Consider the following 19,287-nt stretch of genomic DNA (forward strand, 5'->3'; position numbering starts at 1 on the left):
TCTTCTGGTCTTCGGTCTTCAAGTCTTCGGCTCGAAGTCTTTGATCTTAAGTTCTGCTTGGAATGACTGAGAGTTACTCTTGAAATGTAAGGACTCGTCTAAAAACAAGTTCTAGACAAGGATTCGTCCTTCTAATGAACAAAAGACAAAGTAAAAGATTGGGGGTCTACTCGGGTCTTTGGTATCATCAAAATCAATGATTCGGGGTTCCTAACACAGTTCTCATCAACCCTTCTACACACAAAATAAACAGGTAGGTAGACAAAGGGTCTCCTTGTCTCAAACCCCTAGTAGGTATTATCACATCACTTGTCTGACCATTAACCAAAACGGAATACTTTACTGTAATAACACAAAGCATTACCAAGTCCACCCATCTCCTATCAAACCCCAATCTTACCATCATGAGCTCATGAAATGACCATTCTATCCTGTCATAGGCTTTAGCCATATCCAATTTCAAAGTCGCCCACCCCATAGAACCACCCTGTTTCCTCCTTAGATAATGGCCCACCTCTGCAGCAATCAGAATATTGTTAGTAATTAAACGACCAGAGACAAAAAACACTTTGGGACTCATAAACAATACTGCCTAACAACAGTTTCATTCTATTAGCCAGGATCTTAGCTATAATCTTATACACCACATTACAAAGAGCAATTAGTCTAAGATCAGCCATAGTTTCAGGAGCCTGCTTCGTGGGGATAAGAATCACATTTGTATCATTGAGATGAGGATGGAAGGAACAAGAATTCAAACAGTGAAGGACAAAGTTAGTAACATCCCCCCAACAACATCCCAAAAGGCTTAGTAGAAACCAGGATTCATACCATCAGGATCAAGAGACTTGTCAGGACCCATAGCAAACAAAGCCTCTTTCACCTCATCTGTAATAAAATGCATTAGTAGAACCTCATTCTGCTCCCGCGAGACCTAGACTGAAGAAAACCAAGGACCTCCCCAACCTGTTTGCCATTAGACTTAAAAATACTCAAGAAATAGTTTTGAACAACAGACCTCAAATCCACGCCCTCCACCCACCTTCCTCCCTCATCCTTCAACTTCACTAGTCTATTCTTTCATTTCCTAGTTGAGGCATACTTGTGAAAGTACTTAGTATTGGAGTCCACATTCCGCAACCAGTGTTGTTTAGCTCTCTATCTCCATAAGGCATTCTCCTACACATCAATTTTGGATAATTACCCATCTAAGAATTTTACACGGCCCAAAGATGCCTCATCCCTCCTACCACTAAGCTTGTCCAGCTCACGCCTCATAGTAGTTATCTCCCTCCCCCATCTATTATGACTGTCACCACCCCACCTTCGTAACTGTTGGCCACACAATCGTAATTTCTACTGTGGACTTAAACCTTCAAAATCACCCCATACCCCCTCCACTACACCACGACATCCCTCATCTAACAACCAAGCATTTTCAAACCGAAAAAAGTGACCAAACCTATTCTCAACCCCACGTGTATGGACATCAAGGAAGATACCTGAATGATCAGATGTTAAGGTCTTAATGTTAAAGACCTTGCTTGGTTATTGCATTCGCGCCATTTCTCCTCAGCCGCCACCCTATCCAACCTCTACTCTACCCAATCTCTAGTCTCCCTTCCTCATTCCCAAGTGTATGGATCTCCCACCATGGGAACATGTTAATGTGTCACTGAAACCCTGAAGCAAACTATCTGGATGGGGATGTAGACCCCTTTTTCCACATGTGACATAAGATCATTAAAGTCACCTATGGTAACGAAGACCTACTCTTCAGAGATTTCAAAAACTCCCAAGCTTCCCTATGCATACTCCTTTCAAGGTAACCATAATACCCAATCATATGCCAAGCCTATAACCCAGGAATGCAACTAGTGAGGTCAACATGGTTCGATGAGTAACTCGTCAAAGAAACCATGTTGCCATCCCTCCATAACACCGCCAAACCACCACTCAAACCAACCGGATCCACACTAAAAGAACCATCAAACCCCAACTTAACACCAACCTTTCCACGTGCACTCTACCAACTTTCGTCTCTATAAAAAACACATTATCAAGCATCTTTTGGACACAAGGCCCATGAGTTCACGAACTTTTCGCGGGTTGTCCAAACCGCGACAATTCCAACTTAAGTTACTCATTGGGAATGGCAGGTCTGAGAACCAGACCCCACCAAAAAAGAAAGCTTAGAACCATCTTGCGTGCAGGTATCCAAATTGCTCCCTCCCCTCCTACATTTAGGACCAACACTAGTGTTACCCTCCCCCACCTCTTTCCTTGACCCACCACCATTTGTAGCCCCATTCGAACGAAAAGTCAATAGAGCCTCTTTATCTTCCCTCGCCCTACCATCTGTAACAAGCCATCTCTCACCCACCTTTGACCCACTCCTTACCCCCAACTCAAAGCCATATGCCATAAGGGTAAGCCTCAAGCTTCACAGAAGACAACCTAGCGTCCATACAGAACTTATCAGTGTGCCCAAGCCTCCCACAAAAGAAGAAAGAAAAACATATGAAGTCGCTCATACCTGAAGTTTACCCATACCTAAGTGTTATCCCTCTTAATTAACTTCATCATCCTTTTCCATGATCTTAGCACATCAATAGAAACCCTAACACGGTAAAAACTCCTCTAGAGGCCTGAGAAGTTTCTACCATCCAGTTTCACAACAGACCCTAGAAAGCTCCCAACCTACTCCAACACAATATCAGTACAATATTCAAATGGTAGGTCGTGAACTTGGACTCACATATCCAGTGAGTTAAGATGAACTTGCGTAGGGTGCTCACCGTCTCGCATCACCTTACAAACCAAGGTAGAATTCTCGAAAGACTAAGGGCCATCATCTAACACCTGTTGCATGTCCGTCTCAGGGAAGAAAACAAAAAGAAATAAGTTTGGTCGAACCTCCGAAATTCAGACACCGCGAAGAGGGCGCCAAACTGACGCCAAATCATTAGGCCAGGCGCTGCTTATTATATTTTTAGTTGAGAATCTTCAATTTATAATAATACATCAACTTGAACTGAATGCCCTATTTTTAGTGAATTTTGATTTTGACTCATTAATTCTTTCGTTTTTATACTTTTCCCTTTTAATTTAAAAATTGGTTAGAGTTTATATATAAAAGTAACCCACTTTTATTTTAATGAAATTGTATTTTCATTTTTTTTTTGGTGAAATTATTTTGAGTTTATATATAAAATTAACCCACTTAAATAGCTACTCTCCATTCTTTGGATTGGGTAGTACAAGAAGTAATTTTTATACTCCGTAATACTTACTGTAGTAGTTAGTACTTACCCTCACTTATAGAAGTGTCAAAATGATGAACTAGCTCAAAACTCGATCCAAGCTTGCCCCTATCTATTTGATACAGTGCTCAAATTAGGGTTAGCACGATTCACCTATAGAAGTGTTAAAATGATGAACTAGCTCAAAACTCGATCCAAGCTTGCCCCTACCTATTTGATACAGTGCTCAAACTAGAGTTAGCACGATTCACAGCCATTATATTGTGGACCATGGTCTAAAAACGGTACCGTTTCTTTAAGTAAAGAAACGATTGTTATCACATCTTAACGGAGCCCCATAAATGAAACTACAGTTTATCTTACTCCGTAAATTTCATTATTTTAACACAAAGTACATTATTCTAACTCAAAAATACATTATCTTATCCTAGAATATTCATTATTCTAACACGCGCACAGAGCAAAGAATTTCTTTTTTTTTTAACATCAAAACGACATGGACCGTGATCCACATATCTGTGTGGAATGGACTTGCGGTGGTTTTAATAACAGAGTTATTATATGATCATTTTCATATGTGCGTTTACAAATTTTTATAAAAAAAATAGAACAAAATAATCCATGAACAAATAAGTGGACGAATGAAAATGAATAGGGGACATTCAGTTTACCTAAGACGGAACAACAGCAAAAAAGCTTTATGTTACATTGAAGTATGCATTCCAAACCGTCCACATTATTCACCTCAACTAAATTTACCCTATCGGTAAAGGTGTTATTTTCCAGCTAGAAGTGCATTTCAACTTCATATATATATATATATAGCTGGTAAAGTGAGAATGTAATGGCACTTTCAACACCCCAAAAAAAAAAAAAACCCAGAATGTGATCGTTGGGAGTAATCAGGAGCTATTTATTAATTCAATTTTCTCATTTCCATCTTTGCAGAGAAGAAACCTAGTCTGCTGCGTGATCTTCTGAAATGGGAAAACCTCTCTCAAAATCAGAAGGCGGCCCCTTGAATTTGGACCTTATGAATGAAGCAAAATTAATGGAACGACTAAAGCAAAATGCAGAACATTCAGGGGAAGTAAAACTTGTTTTGAGCATGAACCCGAGAGAACAAAATTGAACTATACGCTATTATAGCAGAAGCCGTTGAATGTCAGTGAAGTTTGAATTCAGAGCTGCAAGGAAAGCGCCTGCAAATTTGATATGGATTACTTTTCAATCACGGGAATGCCATGTTACAGAAAGGTATAAAGTCGCATAATCCAACCGAAGACAGTTCAAAAATGGAGAATTTTGATATGATCCCCCGCTAAATTAAGGGGCATTGTGACTTACCTCCAACCTTCCCATCAAACACGCGATGATCAGCAGATAGGGTCAGATTCATTTTTGTAACAACAGCGGGCATTTCAATTCCTGGAGAGAAGTTAGATGGTTACTACAAGATATTGAATTTCAATTGAAAAAAAAAAAATTAGTACTATTTCAGAACGTTACCATCGGGACCAACAACTGGCTCAACAACTTTATTCCCTCTACCAACGGCAAGTATGCCAGCCTGAGGAAAGACAAAACTTCGTTATCAAAACTGATCTAAGAGTATCGCAGACAGGTGAGTTATAACATCAAACACCAAGGACCTAGAAATCCAGATGAGGGTCATATGTCCAGTCTATACATTAAAGAGGTTTGCAAGAGAGGAGAAACCTGAGGGGGGTTAATGATTGCGCAAAAACGGTCCACTGGGAACATCCCCAAGTTTGAAATGCTGCATAAAGAATGCGTGCAATTATTTTATGACACTGAATATAAGTTCCTAATATGTAATAAATCAGAACCTAGTCCTCAAATCAAATGTGATCAGCTTGTTTCACCTAAAAGTCCCGCCTTGGAATTCATTGGGTTTAAGCTTTCCAGTTCGTGCTTTTTCAGCAAGTTCCTTAACCTGTGCACATGAAAGATGCAAAGCTAAATTAGACACGTGCCTGAGTACTGAATACTAAAGCAAGAAAATAGAAACTCTCTCCCGCCAAACAAAGGGAACTGTGCACAGTGCACCAAATAAATAATTTTTTTTTTTGGGTGTACTCAGGGTTTCCACCGTCAAACACAGTGACTAATCCTCTGGCTGAATTGTAGGCACCTCTATTGGGTGGGAAAACTGGCCTAGAGATTTAAGGCTGCTCCATACCGAATTACCCACAGCCAATGGTCAAACCCTTGACATTTGGTTAAGGATGGATAAGTCCCTTCCACTCAACCACACCCCCCAGGTATCAAATACATAATAGTTGTAAAGGCAAACAATTATTTCTCGTTAACCATACCAAATTAAGTTTCAAGAATCACAACTGCAGTATATGATAACTTTCACTTCTTTCAGTAAAGCTCAATAGATGTTTACTAGATCCATTGAAATAAAAGTTTTTGTGAGCAATCAAAATGCAGTTGCAGGCTTGCAGCATTTAACCATACTTTACACACACATTAAAAAAGGAAATAAAGGAAGGGCAGTTCACACTTTGTTCATTAATACCTCTAAGGAAATTGCAGATATTGATTTCTGATCCGCGTTCCTAATAATGGGAGTCATCAATCCCTGGAAGCCAAAATAAAACATAATAAGAGCAAGGCCTTTTATAAGGAAAATTAATTGGAGCGAGTGGTCCATTGAATTACCTTTTCAGTAGCAACTGCAATTGATATGTCAACAGAATCACACAACACCACTTCACCTTTTCCAGCATCCCAGTATGCTGCCACAGAAATAGAAAGTAAATATTCAGGAAGTGGCACATTAAGCACAGAATATGTAATCCTTGAACATAATAGCAAAGCTAAGTGTTGGGATTTGGGAAGCCATACCCTAAACAGCTTTAGTGAGAGATGGCATTTGAACAATAGCAGATATCCAATTTAATCAAGAAGTTTAGTGTATAGAGTAAAGTAAACAAGGACTTAGGGTCTGTTTGGAAACCCGGAAAATGACTTCCGGAATTCATTTTCCAGATTATCCCGTGTTTAGGTATTCAAAGAAAAGAATGTCAAAGGAAAATATTCATTCTAGTCAACGGAAAAAAAGCTCAATTTGGCAGAAAATGTCTTCCTAGATTTTTAGTCGGAAGACATTTCAAAATTCTTTATTTCCCTATCTCTCTCATCTCTCTTCAAGAGAGTTTCCGAATTATTATTATTGATACACACCCAAAAGAATGGATAGTTTACTCAGAAAAAGGAATGATGAAAATCAGGCAAATCAGAATACATAAGGAAAGGCTTAACGCAAGGGATTTGACAAGAATAAAATCAAAGGTACAATCATATCAACAATATCTCCTTCTCGATAATTCTTTATTTCCTAGCACTATAAATTAGAACCTCTAGAAGAGAATAAATGATCCAATCTTTATCCTTAGTCTTTAAGCTTTAGAAGCTGGGCAAGAGCCTAAAACTCTTGTTGGGGAAAGTCTTGTGACTTCCTGTTTCTCTTCTTTTTTTTTTTTTTAATTTCTAGTCAATAAAATTACGTCCTTGTTCTTTTCTCTAACAAATTGGTCCGACCTGCCGCTGAATGACGAACACACGAATGGATTTGCGAGTAGAAACGTTAGAGAAGAACCAGGATGCGATCCATACTGATTTGGCCGCATTGAATGATCGATTTGCAGCCATGGAAACTTACATGGCTAAGATTTCTGACCGCATCGCTCTCTCCCTCCAAAGCAAAGGGCATGGCGAACACACTCGGGAGGATCTGAAGGTTCTGACAGCCTTTATCAGTATGCAAGGACCGGCTCTACATTGTCTCTGGTGGCTACAACAGCAAAATCCTACTCTAACATGGTCTCAGTTTACTCATGACCTGTTAGAAGGGTTTGGTGAAGACCTACCTGGTCCACTGTTCGAGCAGCTTGCGGCTCTTCACCAGATGGGAACGGTTGATGAGTATATCGCTAGATTTCGTACTCGGATTGCCCAAACCACGGGACTTGCGACTCACATTCAACTGGGACTTTTTCTGAATGGCTTGAAACCTGCCATTCGGGTGCGGCTCCGACCGAATGATGTGACAGACCTCCGAACAGCGATGCGTGTCGCTCGCACTGCAGAACGAGAAATTCACTTGAATTTCTCTCCACAGGCCAACTCCTTGGATGCAATCTGCAAGAAGAAAATGCAGCGCTCCAGATAATAACTTCACATAATGGGTCTACTTGGTCTAACGGGCCTGGGAAGAATTACCAAACAATTCATTTTCAAAAATTTCACAGCCCAAACCCATTCCAACCCAGTCTCAATTCTCTGGTAGCAATCAAACATCTTCCTTCTCTTCCCAACCACAATCTGCGTTTCCTGCTACGCAGTCTTCAGTACACAATTCCGGCACGTCAACGTCACGAGCTCCGGCACGACATTATTCTAACAAAGAATACCTAGACATGCACGCCAAAGGACTTTGTTTCCGTTGTCAGCAACCGTACAATCCACTTCATGTATGCCCGAATAAATCCTTGCAAGCTCTAATTGCAACAGAGTATGACGAGGATGAAACAAGCTACGAGCTTGGTGTAATTGACCAAATCGACACCGGATAACATAATGCAGTCTTTCCACTCTAGCCTTGGGGACAAGGCTGTTTCTTTGGTGGGTGGCAATGATACACACCGAAAAGAATGGATAGTTTACTCAGAAAAAGGAATGATGAAAATCAGGCAAATCAGAATACATAAGGAAAGGCTTACCGCAAGGGATTTGACAAGAATAAAATCAAAGGCACAATCATATCAACAATATCTCCTTTTCCATAATTATTTATTTCCTAGCACTATAAATTAGAACCTCTAGATGAGAATAAATGATCCAATCTTTATCCTTAGTCTTTAAGCTTTAGAAGCTGGGCAAGAGCCTAAAACTATTGTTGGGGAAAGTCTTGTGACTTCCTGTTTCTCTTCTTCTTTATCTTTTTTTTTTTTTAATTTCCAGTCAATAAAATTACGTCCTTGTTCTTTTCTCTAACAATTATTACCACCACCACAGCGATCAGAAGCACCACCTCCACCACCACCACCAACACTACCATCCATCACCATCACAACCACCAACACCACTTATTATTATTATTATTATTTTATGACAAATAATTTGATCATTTTTCAAGAAAATGAACCAAACAGAAAAAGTGTAGTTTCTTAACTTTCAACCAAACAGAAAGCGATAGTTTCCTAACCTTCAGCCAAACATCAAAAAATATTTATTTTCTGGAAAATGAGTCATTTTCTGGAAATCATTTTACGGAAAACATTTTTCAGGATTCCAAACGGACCGTTATATTAAATCCAAATTGATTTTTTTATACATTCACATGTTCATAACATCATGTTTATGACAATCACAAAACTTCAAATCCTAGGTTGACCACTTTAATGTCATTTCCAGTTTGTATAATGGTCTTAGCATTTGTCAATTTAATAATCATGGTACTGAAATTCTGAAAAGGTTTCAGACCAGACCAGACCAAACCAGACCAGAGCAAAAAAAGCCCGATTGCAGGAGTCCATAGCATGATTCACTTTAAAAGGCAAATTGTCACTTCACAAGAATCATGCTTACCATGACTATGCTATACAGTTTATGAATGTAAAAAAACCAATTTGATCAGTTAGAAATCATTTATAACATCATACCATTTGCTTCTGGAACATTTTTTAGCGCAATGGCAACAACTTTAATGACAATGTCATTCACTGAGACTTTAGCATCGTACTTTTCTGCAAAAGAAGAAATTATGATAGAAAGGATATAATAATTTCATGAAAAGTGAAGGTTCTAGTTAGATATCTATGTTCTTTACCTTTAAGTTCCTTTCTGAAGGAAAGAAGAGAATCCAGCATAACATCTGGTAGGGGAAAAAAAAAGGTTAGTTCAGAAGACATTAGAGAATAAGTATTTTTTTTTTTTGTTTTCTTTTGATTTTAAACAAGCATGTATTACACAAACTTAAGAATTCTGTGGAAATTTGTTGCACAAGTCAATTAAATGTGGAACCTGTGGATAAATATAAATGAGGTGTAGATTGCTTTGATTCCAACAGCCTAGATGCTATCACCTGCAAGCCAAAAAATGCTTTTTTACATATATTCTGGGATCATTAAAAAACCTATCAACTTCTGTTATTCTAGGATGAAATATAAGTAATCCATTCAATGTTATGTTTGCGGTATTAGGCATTTTCTATGTTGAATGATAGTATGATACTAAGAACTGTCAGTAAAGTAGTAGTGTGCAGTAGTGTTGTGTAGTATATTAGTGTTATAGGCAGCAGTAAAGTTAGCAGAAAAGTGCAGCAGCAAAATTAGACTTGGGCAGCAGGCCAGCAGCAATGTTAGCAGAAAAGTGCAGCAGCAAAGTTAGACTTTGGCAGCAGCAAAGTTAGGCAGCAGAAAAGTGTAGTTAGGCAGCATAAAAATAGTGCAGAATTTGAGGAAGCTTGTCTTCTCTCATGTATATATAAAGATGTATCAGCTAGCTAATGTAGAGACAGAAATCAGAGAACACAGAAATATAAGTCTTTTAGCTACTGCCCACACTTAAGCTTTTCTCCCCATTTTAGTTATTAACATGGTATCAGAGCCTACTGGGCATTGATCGGCACAAAGAGGCGAGCAACCGGCAGAAGTTTCGCGGCGAACGGAGCCTCCACGCGCCGCCACGCGCCACCGTCGGCCGGAGCTCCGGCGACCGCTCGCCGGTGCGTGACGGCGCGTGAGGCCATTTCTGGCAGAAATTTGTCTCGTTCGTCTCGTTTTGATGAGCCCATTTCCTGATGGTGTCACTTGGGCGAGTCTTCATCAGCTTTAGAAGCTTCGTCTCTCTTTCTCTCCATGTTCTTCTACGGCGAACCAGCAAACCTGGATCAGCAGTGACGAACCAGCTTGTCGAGCAGTGGCGCAGCTGGGTCATTTCCAGTGACCTTGGAATCCTCTTCTCCGGCGACCTCCTCTCCGATGCTTCATCTCTCTCTTTCATTTCTTGCGCAGCAGAACGCTCCTGGCAGCAGAGCTCCCGGCAGCAGATGCAGTAGTGGCTTTCCGGCTGCTATGGTTGTAGATGAGGAAGTAATAGGTGTTTTTGATGTTGGAAGTGTTATAAGGAGGGAGGAACTATTTGCAGTAGGTTTGTTGGGCAGCATGTTTTGGGTTTTGTGTTGTTTTTAGTTAATGTAAAAAAGAAAAAAAAGGGAGGGGCAGTAGATTGTTTTGTTTGGTTTAATTTGTGGGATTGTTTTAATTTGGTCTTAAGTTTAGTTTGTGTTGTTTGAGTCATGGGATCCGTCTCATATTTAGAGTCATGCTATGGAGTAAGTGAGAGGTGCGTTGTGGTGTTTAATTGGGATGGCGAAAATGGCAATCCGTCATCGGAGAAGAAAAATAGCATAAAGTTTTGGCCGAATGATAGTAGGCTTCGTGGTCGAGTTGACAATCTTGGTAGCCGAATGATAGTAGGCTTCGAGGTCGTGTTGACAATCTTGGTAGCCGAATGATAGTAGGCTTCGTAGTCGAGTTGACAACCTTGGTGGCCGAATGATAGTAGGCTTCGAGGTCGTGTTGACAATCTTGGTAGCCGAATGATAGTAGGCTTCGTGGACAATCTTGGTGGCCGAATGATAGTAGGCTTCGTGGTCGTGTTAACAATCTTGGTGGCCGAATGATAGTAGGCTTCGTGGTCGTGTTGACAATCTTGGTGACTGAATGATAGTAGGCTTCGTGGTAAACTAGAAAGACATTGACATGTTTGGTGACGAGGAGGCGTTTATTCGAGGTGTTATCACTCTACCTCATCTTACTACTGATCTACAAGTAGCTGATGTCTTTACAAAAGATTTAATACGCCAAAGACACAAGTTTCTCAATAGCAAATTGATGCTGATAGACTTACCCGCATCAATTTGAGGGGGGATGTCAGTAAAGTAGTAGTGTGCAGTAGTGTTGTGTAGTATATTAGTGTTATAGGCAGCAGTAAAGTTAGCAGAAAAGTGCAGCAGCAAAATTAGACTTGGGCAGCAGGCCAGCAGCAATGTTAGCAGAAAAGTGCAGCAGCAAAGTTAGACTTTGGCAGCAGCAAAGTTAGGCAGCAGAAAAGTGTAGTTAGGCAGCATAAAAATAGTGCAGAATTTGAGGAAGCTTGTCTTCTCTCATGTATATATAAAGATGTATCAGCTAGCTAATGTAGAGACAGAAATCAGAGAACACAGAAATATAAGTCTTTTAGCTACTGCCCACACTTAAGCTTTTCTCCCCATTTTAGTTATTAACAAGAACACGGGAGTAGCGGCATCCAGAAGGAGCTCTAAAGAGATGCGAGCACATGGAGTGGTAGAGCAGTGCATAGAAGTTAACTGAAAGAATCATTGAAGGTGATGAACTCATGTTAACCTTGTTTGAGCAGCTACTCAAAACAAAATTTGACTTTAAAGCAGAACAGAATTAACCAAATTAAATGACAGTATTCCATTAAATGGAGTCGCATGAATGTCCACATATTCTTCCAATAAACAACTTCAACAAAACGGGCTTGCATGAAGATCCAATGAATATCAAATATTTTAATTTTGATGCTCTACAAGCAAGCAAAAGCAACATGAGGCTTACTTCCAACTTCCTGTACTACCTTATAACATAAAAGCCTATAATTCTCAAAAATATTTTTATTTTAGATGTCATTCCTTGACTGTAGGGCATTATATATAATATAATGGTTGAGTCTTTCGGGGATAACAAATATTTTCTCGTAACTCTCTAAGCCTTGAAATCAGGCATTTGATAGAGAAGAACAAACCCAAAAGACAAACCACGTGAGCAAAAATGTATTGATCATTATTTATCAGATACAGACATGTAGGGGAAAATATATTACTTAAATTGGCTTAATAAAGTAAATTACCTTGCGAATCTGACTGTTGGGAAAATCTTCATAAGAATCTGGTTGCTTTAAATCAGACTTTAACCCAACTGATTCTGATGAAGCAGTTTGGGGGTGAGTCTGAGGTGATGAAGGCATTGCCGCTTTGCCTGAGGAGATCTTGGATGATCCTATTCCGGACTTTATTGCTGCTAAAACATCTCCTTTTGATAGAGTCCCATGAGGACCAGAAGCTGGAATTGATGACGCATCTAACCTGTGTTCTGAAATTAACAACTTTGCAGCTGGACTAATTCTCTTGAAGCCTGTTTTCTCTGGTCTATCGTCTTTTGTAGAGTCCTGGAGGATAGGCTTTTCTTCTTTCACCACCTTATTGCTACCGATAGATGATGCCTTCACAGCTTCAATGTGATCTGCATCCTCAACCTTGAAAACGTGATGGGCATTAGTTCCAAAGAGATGCATACCAAAATAATAAGTTGTGGTAACTTATTAGACGCAATGTTAAAAATCCCATTTTAGGTTCCTTGTTCCTTTTCACCTTGTTGCATGTTTTCACCACCCTCCTGTTTTTAGGGACAGACTGCAATAGCAACTTACCGTTATTGCAATAGGCTGTCCAACAGAAACATCTTTTGAGCCTTCAGGAGCCAGTATCTTGGCCAAGAATCTGCAGAGTCAATATTGCCAAGACTAAAACCATTTGTATTGCAAGGATTTATATATTGAGGCAAGTGTGCAAAGAATAGCACCATTCAATTAAATGTGAATTATAAAGTTAGCTAAGAAAAATTACCCTTCTTCAAGGCTTTCAAATTCAAGGGTTGCTTTGTCAGTTTCTATCTCACAAAGAACATCACCAACCTCAATCTGCAACAGGAGAAAATAAATAAACAAAGGAAGACATCTAAGTTATCACTTCAGGTAGCAGAAAGCATCTAAATATAGGGATGGCAATGGGTCGGGGGTGGCTACATCCATCACCCGACCCACCTTATATTTTCTCCACCCACCCCCACCCCACATCGGGTGGACTTTTTCAAAATCCACCCCCACCCCACCCCACCGGGTGCGGGTATACCCACCACTTATCATCTTATTAATTTTTTTTTTCAAAAAATAATTTAAATTACTTACACATAATAAAATAATAAAATTCATTAGTTATACAAAACATAAAATAATAGAAATATTCAAATATAATAACTAAATTATTAATTTTTAAAAATAAACTTAGTTTTTTAGATATAAAAATAGTAAAAAGTTACCCAAAATTATAGAAACTTTTATAATTAACTACATACTAGTTACCCAAACAGTAGCCACCACCCACTATCACCCAAAAAAACCCGACCCATGCGGGATGGATTTGGGTGGATATCCGCGAGGCAGATTGAAATTGTCATCCCTATCTAAATAGGAGATTCACTAGCCTCCTACTATCTTGCACCAACCTTATCCCCTTCCTGCTTCCTCCATTTAGCAAGGTTACCTTGATTCTGGAAGTAAAATAAAATAAAATAAATTCACATTGACAGAATATCAAACAATATAACACAAAATCAACTCTAGGCCCGCATACACTCTTATTACCATGGTTGGGGATAATGCTGGCATTCCAAGAACAATATGTGGAGGAAGGTCCGATGTGTCAATGTTCACAGGACTTGCTTCAGGAACTGCATCTCCCTGTGCAGCATTTTGTTGCCCAGCTGTATCTCCAACTTCTGAATCACCATTAAAGGTAGAAGGGACTTTCTGTATATCATCTGCTTCTTCAACCTAATTAAAAAGATAATTCAGTATTTGTGACAATCAGAAGCCAGCAGCACCCAACAAAAATTGTTTGAAATATTAATGTAAATATCAATGTGGTGAAAGAGAGATGTTTAGACAATATGTTATAAAATGTGATAATAATTGCAGATCCTGCAGGGTCCTGAATAAAATGTAAAGTATTATACTTCATTTCTCCCAAAAGGTTCTCCAATATCACCTTCTATTGGTCAATGCAATCGAACTTGTGGTCAAAATTTTGAGATTGTGATTCTGGAGATTACCGTAATGCATATAGGCTGTCCAACAGGCACATCCTTTGATCCTTCAGGCACTAGTATCTTTGCCAGAAAACTGTAGTATTCCAATGAGGCATCAAAGAAGTACGTAGCATAAAGTGAGAATGTATTTGGTATACTTTCAGCTCAGTGATATTTTAACTCATAAAAACAGTTCAAATGAACAATTTAACAATAGGGAAACAAAACGTATTGATGAATGAAAAAACATATAAAATAAAATTTATTAAAAAAGAAGAGCAAAAGCTTGTGAAAATATATAAAATAAATATTTTTAAAGAAGAAAGATAGGTGTCTAAAAGTATGCATCTACAGCGACACTGGTGGATTCAATGCTTTCAATAAAAACAATCATGAGTAACATAAGATAGGTTTCCGAAAGCACACGTCCACAGTGACATTGTAGTGGATTCTATGTGTTCAATAAAAACTGCTCATGAGTAACATATCAGAAAGAAAATCTGCATTTGGATAGGTTTCCCAATACATACCCTTCTTCAAGACTTTCAAACTCAAGTGTAGCTTTGTCAGTCTCTATCTCACACAACACATCCCCCACTTCTATCTGTCAGATAGAATCAGAATCAAAAAGAACATAAAGACATGGAGGACATCTTTCAAGGCAGTAGGAACTCACCTTATCCCCTTCTTTCTTCCTCCATCTGGCAATATTCCCTTGACTCTGCAAAGAGGGCAATAAGCATGTCAGTGTTTCCATAAAGGAGATCGAAACCACAATAAAGCAGCTTTCTTTCCAATCAGTACTGAAATTTCACAGCATAGCTTACCATTGTAGGCGACAGAGCTGGCATTGCTAAAACAGTATGGGAAGCACTCTCTGCATCAATAAATAACACAGGTATGCACAAAGAAAACATGAGTTGCATTCAGCAAGCCTAAATCACAGTTTCACATCATCAGTAAATTGGCACTTGTTTAAACATTGAGTCTGCTTGCACAAGGAAACAATTTTAAACAAAGTAAAGTGACTAGTCAAACAGAATGAATAAGAGGCACCAAATTTGACATGCTCTAACCAGTAAACTAGGAAGGTCCAAACATGAATGGTGAGAGGTTAAATTATAAGAGAGAGAGGGAGAGAGAGAGTGTTGCATCCATCAACATTTAGCAACACAACTCATCTTGAGTGGAGGAAGCAAGAATCCATGTAGCTAACCCAACTATTTCCGAATTAAGGCTCGGATGACTTGAGTATATACACATGGCAAAGATGTCAAGGGCAAAAGAACATAAAAACTGGGCTGTACTCACAAAGTGTAGTGGAAATAATAATGCAATAAGTGCAAAGCAGCATGCTAACTGATTATGCAGTTAAGAAATTTTATTGCTGGTGGTGCAGATAACAGGTTCTGAAATTTTAGATCCTTTGGGGCATTTACTATAGGTCTTTTGAGTGTTGAATTTCCATAAAACATTGTGGGCTGCACATGAGCACTTGAGAAAGAGATCCTTAGAGGCTTTCAATCCAATGGCATTTCAAAAATGTTAAGGAACAAAATTTTAGTAGTTGAAATGAAAATTGTGCCACTGTATACAGTACTTCAGCTATTTTCAAAACTTCCCATGAAGCTCAAAATCTTAAATAATGAAAAATGCACGACTGCTACAGTCAGCAAAATTTAAAAAGAAACAGAGAAGAATTAATGATTAATCAAATATAACAAGCACAAGATAAAACCAAACAAGTGGTGCAATGTGTTAGATATAATATATTTCTTACCTGCCGATGAAAAATATCTGACACCACTTGGTAACTGCAGTATACCATCATTAATCAGAGGAAAGATCCAAGAATGAAAAATGAGATTTAAAAAAAGATTGTTCCGTATACAATTATACTAATCACTACCTTGGAAGAATTATGATGAACTCCATTGAACATAGGAAACTGTATAGGCCTGAAAATTTTAATAATTAGTGAACATGGAATCAAAACAAATGACCCCATCCAGTCAAACCAGATAAAAGCACGTCAGCGGTGTAAAGGTGGGAGAAACACACACCTTCCCAGAAATTTAGATTTTTCTCCTACAAAAATAAGCTATTCTATATTTCTACCCCAGTAGATTCCCACAAATATATATATATATATATATATATATATATATATATATATATATATATATNATATATATATATATATATATATATATATATATATATATATATATATATATGCAAGATTAGAATTCAAGTATTCCCCAACTCAAAGAATCACTATTTACCATTTCTTTGTGTGGATATTGAATAGGTCCAATAATGATTCTATCAATTTTTGTACATATATGATTAAGTACCACTACACACTCATGCTTAAAGGCACAAAGCCCATTATTATAAATATCTAAAGGTAGGTTAGCTAGTAATAGAAGAGTTATATTTCCTCAAAATACGAACTCAATTAAAGTCCAGCTCTGCAATCAAAACACCAAAGTTTTTCAATAAAAGGAGAGTTTGAATATGCAGACCTTAATGAAGTGACTTCAGGAATATGATTTAGCACCTCAGAACTGCTGCAAATAGAAAAGTCAAAAACAATCCATAATTCAATTGGTAATGCATTTCATGGACATAAAAAATGTATAGTGGGGATCATAACAAATACTATATGATGATAAAGTGTTATATAACAAAAAGGGTAGCAGCAATTCTTTTCCAGTATCTGGTACTTGGTTGTTTGAAGAAAAACAAAAATGCTGTATCAATGTCTGATTTCAAAGTATTAATTCTAGGGCACACTTAAAACGCCTGGGACTATTTAAAGTGGAATGTATGGGTAATCATGGATACTATTTTTACTTCTGCCAGTTTGTTGCCAAAAAAGTTACAGTTTACCAAATTTTAAGACTTTCAAGTTTTGCATATGCCTTCATCATTCATGATGATTCTCTCTTTCAGTTTCCTTTCTCCCTAGTCCACATCAAAGTTGTATCCACTGGTTTTCCTCTATATTACAGACTTCACTTAAGATCATAGCTTATATTCTACATACAGCGGATCCCTTTCACTAATTTGATGTTCCCTAAAAACCCACAGCATTCAAGACCTCAATGCAATACTCCAACCATTTTGAGTACCCCTCATCACAGACCTCAGTCCATACCATTTTAGCCTAAAGATCTAGCCTTTGATAATTGCATCACTAATTTTCTATTAAATAATTAGAAATTCAAATACAACGTCATACAATCTTTTTTTTCATTTACTTCATCAAAGAAAACCAATAGGCTGAACATGCATGATAAAATAGAAGAATTTTTTTCAAAATCACTTTGCTAAAAAATAAAGAGCAAGATGTGAACTCCAAAATGGCTGGTTTTCACAAAATTTTCATTTTTAAAGAATCTGCTTTTTTGCTCTTATTGAATAAATACTAAATAGTGTTCAGAGAGCCAGTGGAAATGCAAATGAAAAACAATTACTAGTTACTAGTATAAATTTCTTAAGCAATTTACTTTGAGAATTCTAATTGCTGATTTCATATGCTTCTTTTAATCATTACAATCTCATAAACAAGTTCTTACACTGGAAATTTTTCATATTACAGTAAAAAATCATTCCTGGTTGCCATCTAGCTGGTATATGGCTTTAAATGGTGTAATCTGCCCAGCTCTGGCTTGAAGCCTTAGAAGATTAGGATAATAGCCTCTTGGTTGAAGAGTCACTTGTCCCAACAAGAATGACCAAAATACAAATAGTATTAGTAATAGAGAAACATACTTCTAACCAATTGGAAGCCCCCTAGGATTCCAGACAGAGATTTACAAAGAAAGAATTTTTTAAAAAATTTTGTCAATATTTTCCATTACGACAAAAGATCAAGTAGTTCCTCTTTTCAATGTGCAACAAACTCTTCATTTGTTCTAACCTCAAGACCTTGCCCAGTTAGCAATGGCCTTAATGCCAGGCCAAATGATCACAAAATCTCACCAAGAGCAAGCCTGGTGAGGTATATTTTACTCCCTCTTTTATGAGGGCAATTAGTCCCTGTTTGTTGGGGTGCCTATACTGCTATGTTTGGGTCTTGTTATGGGCATATTCATTTATTGTAAGGAGATATTAATTAATCAATTTGTAATATATTGTATACTTACTGTACTAAGGGAAAATAAAATCTTCATTTATCCTCAAAATATATATTAAGAATTATATGGCCAAAGCTTACGAATTTCCACACATTGGATTAGCACAATTTGGTGTAAAACCTTTAAGAGAGAAGATTTAAGAACAAGTATTTGCCTTGCCTTGCCTTGCCTTGCCTTGTATAATTATAGGCATATATATAAATTAGAATGACTCTTTGCTGATAATTTTATGGAATGGTTTCATCAATTACTAGTTACAAGTACAAATTCTGAAGCAATTTAACAGTACTTTGAGAATTCTAATTTCCATTATTCCCTTTGTCATTACAATATTGCCAACAATTTTTCACTAGGCAAAATTCATACCACAGCAAAATCTGAATATGTGTGAGAGAGAGATATTGTACCTAGAGAGAGATCGTAGGGTGGAGGAAGGGGAGAGAAGGCGAGCTCTGAAGAGGGAAGGAGCTCGGAAAATCGCGGCATGACGAAGCCTGGAGAGCGCCATGATCATACGCCGATTCGAATCTTTCTCACTCAGGAATCAGGTTGCTTATTCAGGAAAATGGAGGTTAATAGAACAGAATAGTCAAAGGGCGACAATGGCGAGCTGCAAAAGTACAGGTTGGTGGTGGCCGCCAGATCGCGGTGTGCGCTCTGTCAGATTAGCTACCGAAATTCTTATTTTAAAATGAAGAATCTCATTTGTGGAATTTCTACAGTATTTACCTTCATTTTAGTATTTTACAACCGAAAATATATACTCTCAATAATACAAATAATATTTTTTTAGAGTTTATTTCATTTTTGTCCTACATTTATAGTTTTAATCCTTTTTTATTAAAGTATCCATATTTTATTTTATTTTATTTTTTTTTGAAGACAGAATATCCATATTTAGTCTTAGTATTA

The 19,287-nt window shown here is 37.8% G+C and overlaps 1 protein-coding gene across 4 annotated transcripts; it reads right to left on the bottom strand.

The window, feature by feature from the left end:
* Positions 1 to 3,905: 3,905 nt before the first annotated feature.
* LOC116019526 (dihydrolipoyllysine-residue acetyltransferase component 1 of pyruvate dehydrogenase complex, mitochondrial) lies at positions 3,906 to 19,039 on the bottom strand. 4 transcript variants are annotated; one of them, XM_031259777.1, is made up of 24 exons: positions 18,783 to 19,039; positions 16,759 to 16,803; positions 16,140 to 16,188; positions 16,011 to 16,044; positions 15,058 to 15,107; positions 14,907 to 14,951; positions 14,761 to 14,834; positions 14,255 to 14,324; positions 13,788 to 13,976; positions 13,649 to 13,693; positions 12,991 to 13,064; positions 12,795 to 12,864; positions 12,216 to 12,620; positions 9,321 to 9,381; positions 9,127 to 9,171; positions 8,960 to 9,043; positions 5,955 to 6,031; positions 5,812 to 5,874; positions 5,150 to 5,220; positions 4,983 to 5,043; positions 4,773 to 4,833; positions 4,611 to 4,691; positions 4,403 to 4,465; positions 3,906 to 4,240 (listed from the first exon to the last, which is right to left on the bottom strand). In XM_031259777.1, exons 1-23 carry the CDS (start codon positions 18,887 to 18,889, stop codon positions 4,407 to 4,409), a joined length of 1,920 nt encoding a protein of 639 aa, XP_031115637.1. In that variant the 5' UTR covers positions 18,890 to 19,039; the 3' UTR covers positions 3,906 to 4,240; positions 4,403 to 4,406. The 4 variants fall into 4 exon arrangements, with proteins under 4 accessions (XP_031115637.1, XP_031115636.1, XP_031115638.1 ...); XM_031259776.1 differs by having other exon boundaries at positions 3,906 to 4,293; XM_031259778.1 differs by having other exon boundaries at positions 3,906 to 4,465; positions 16,759 to 16,800.
* Positions 19,040 to 19,287: the final 248 nt, after the last annotated feature.

Source organism: Ipomoea triloba, chromosome 5 (assembly GCF_003576645.1).
Source record: "Ipomoea triloba cultivar NCNSP0323 chromosome 5, ASM357664v1".
Classification (NCBI taxonomy): domain Eukaryota; kingdom Viridiplantae; phylum Streptophyta; class Magnoliopsida; order Solanales; family Convolvulaceae; genus Ipomoea; species Ipomoea triloba.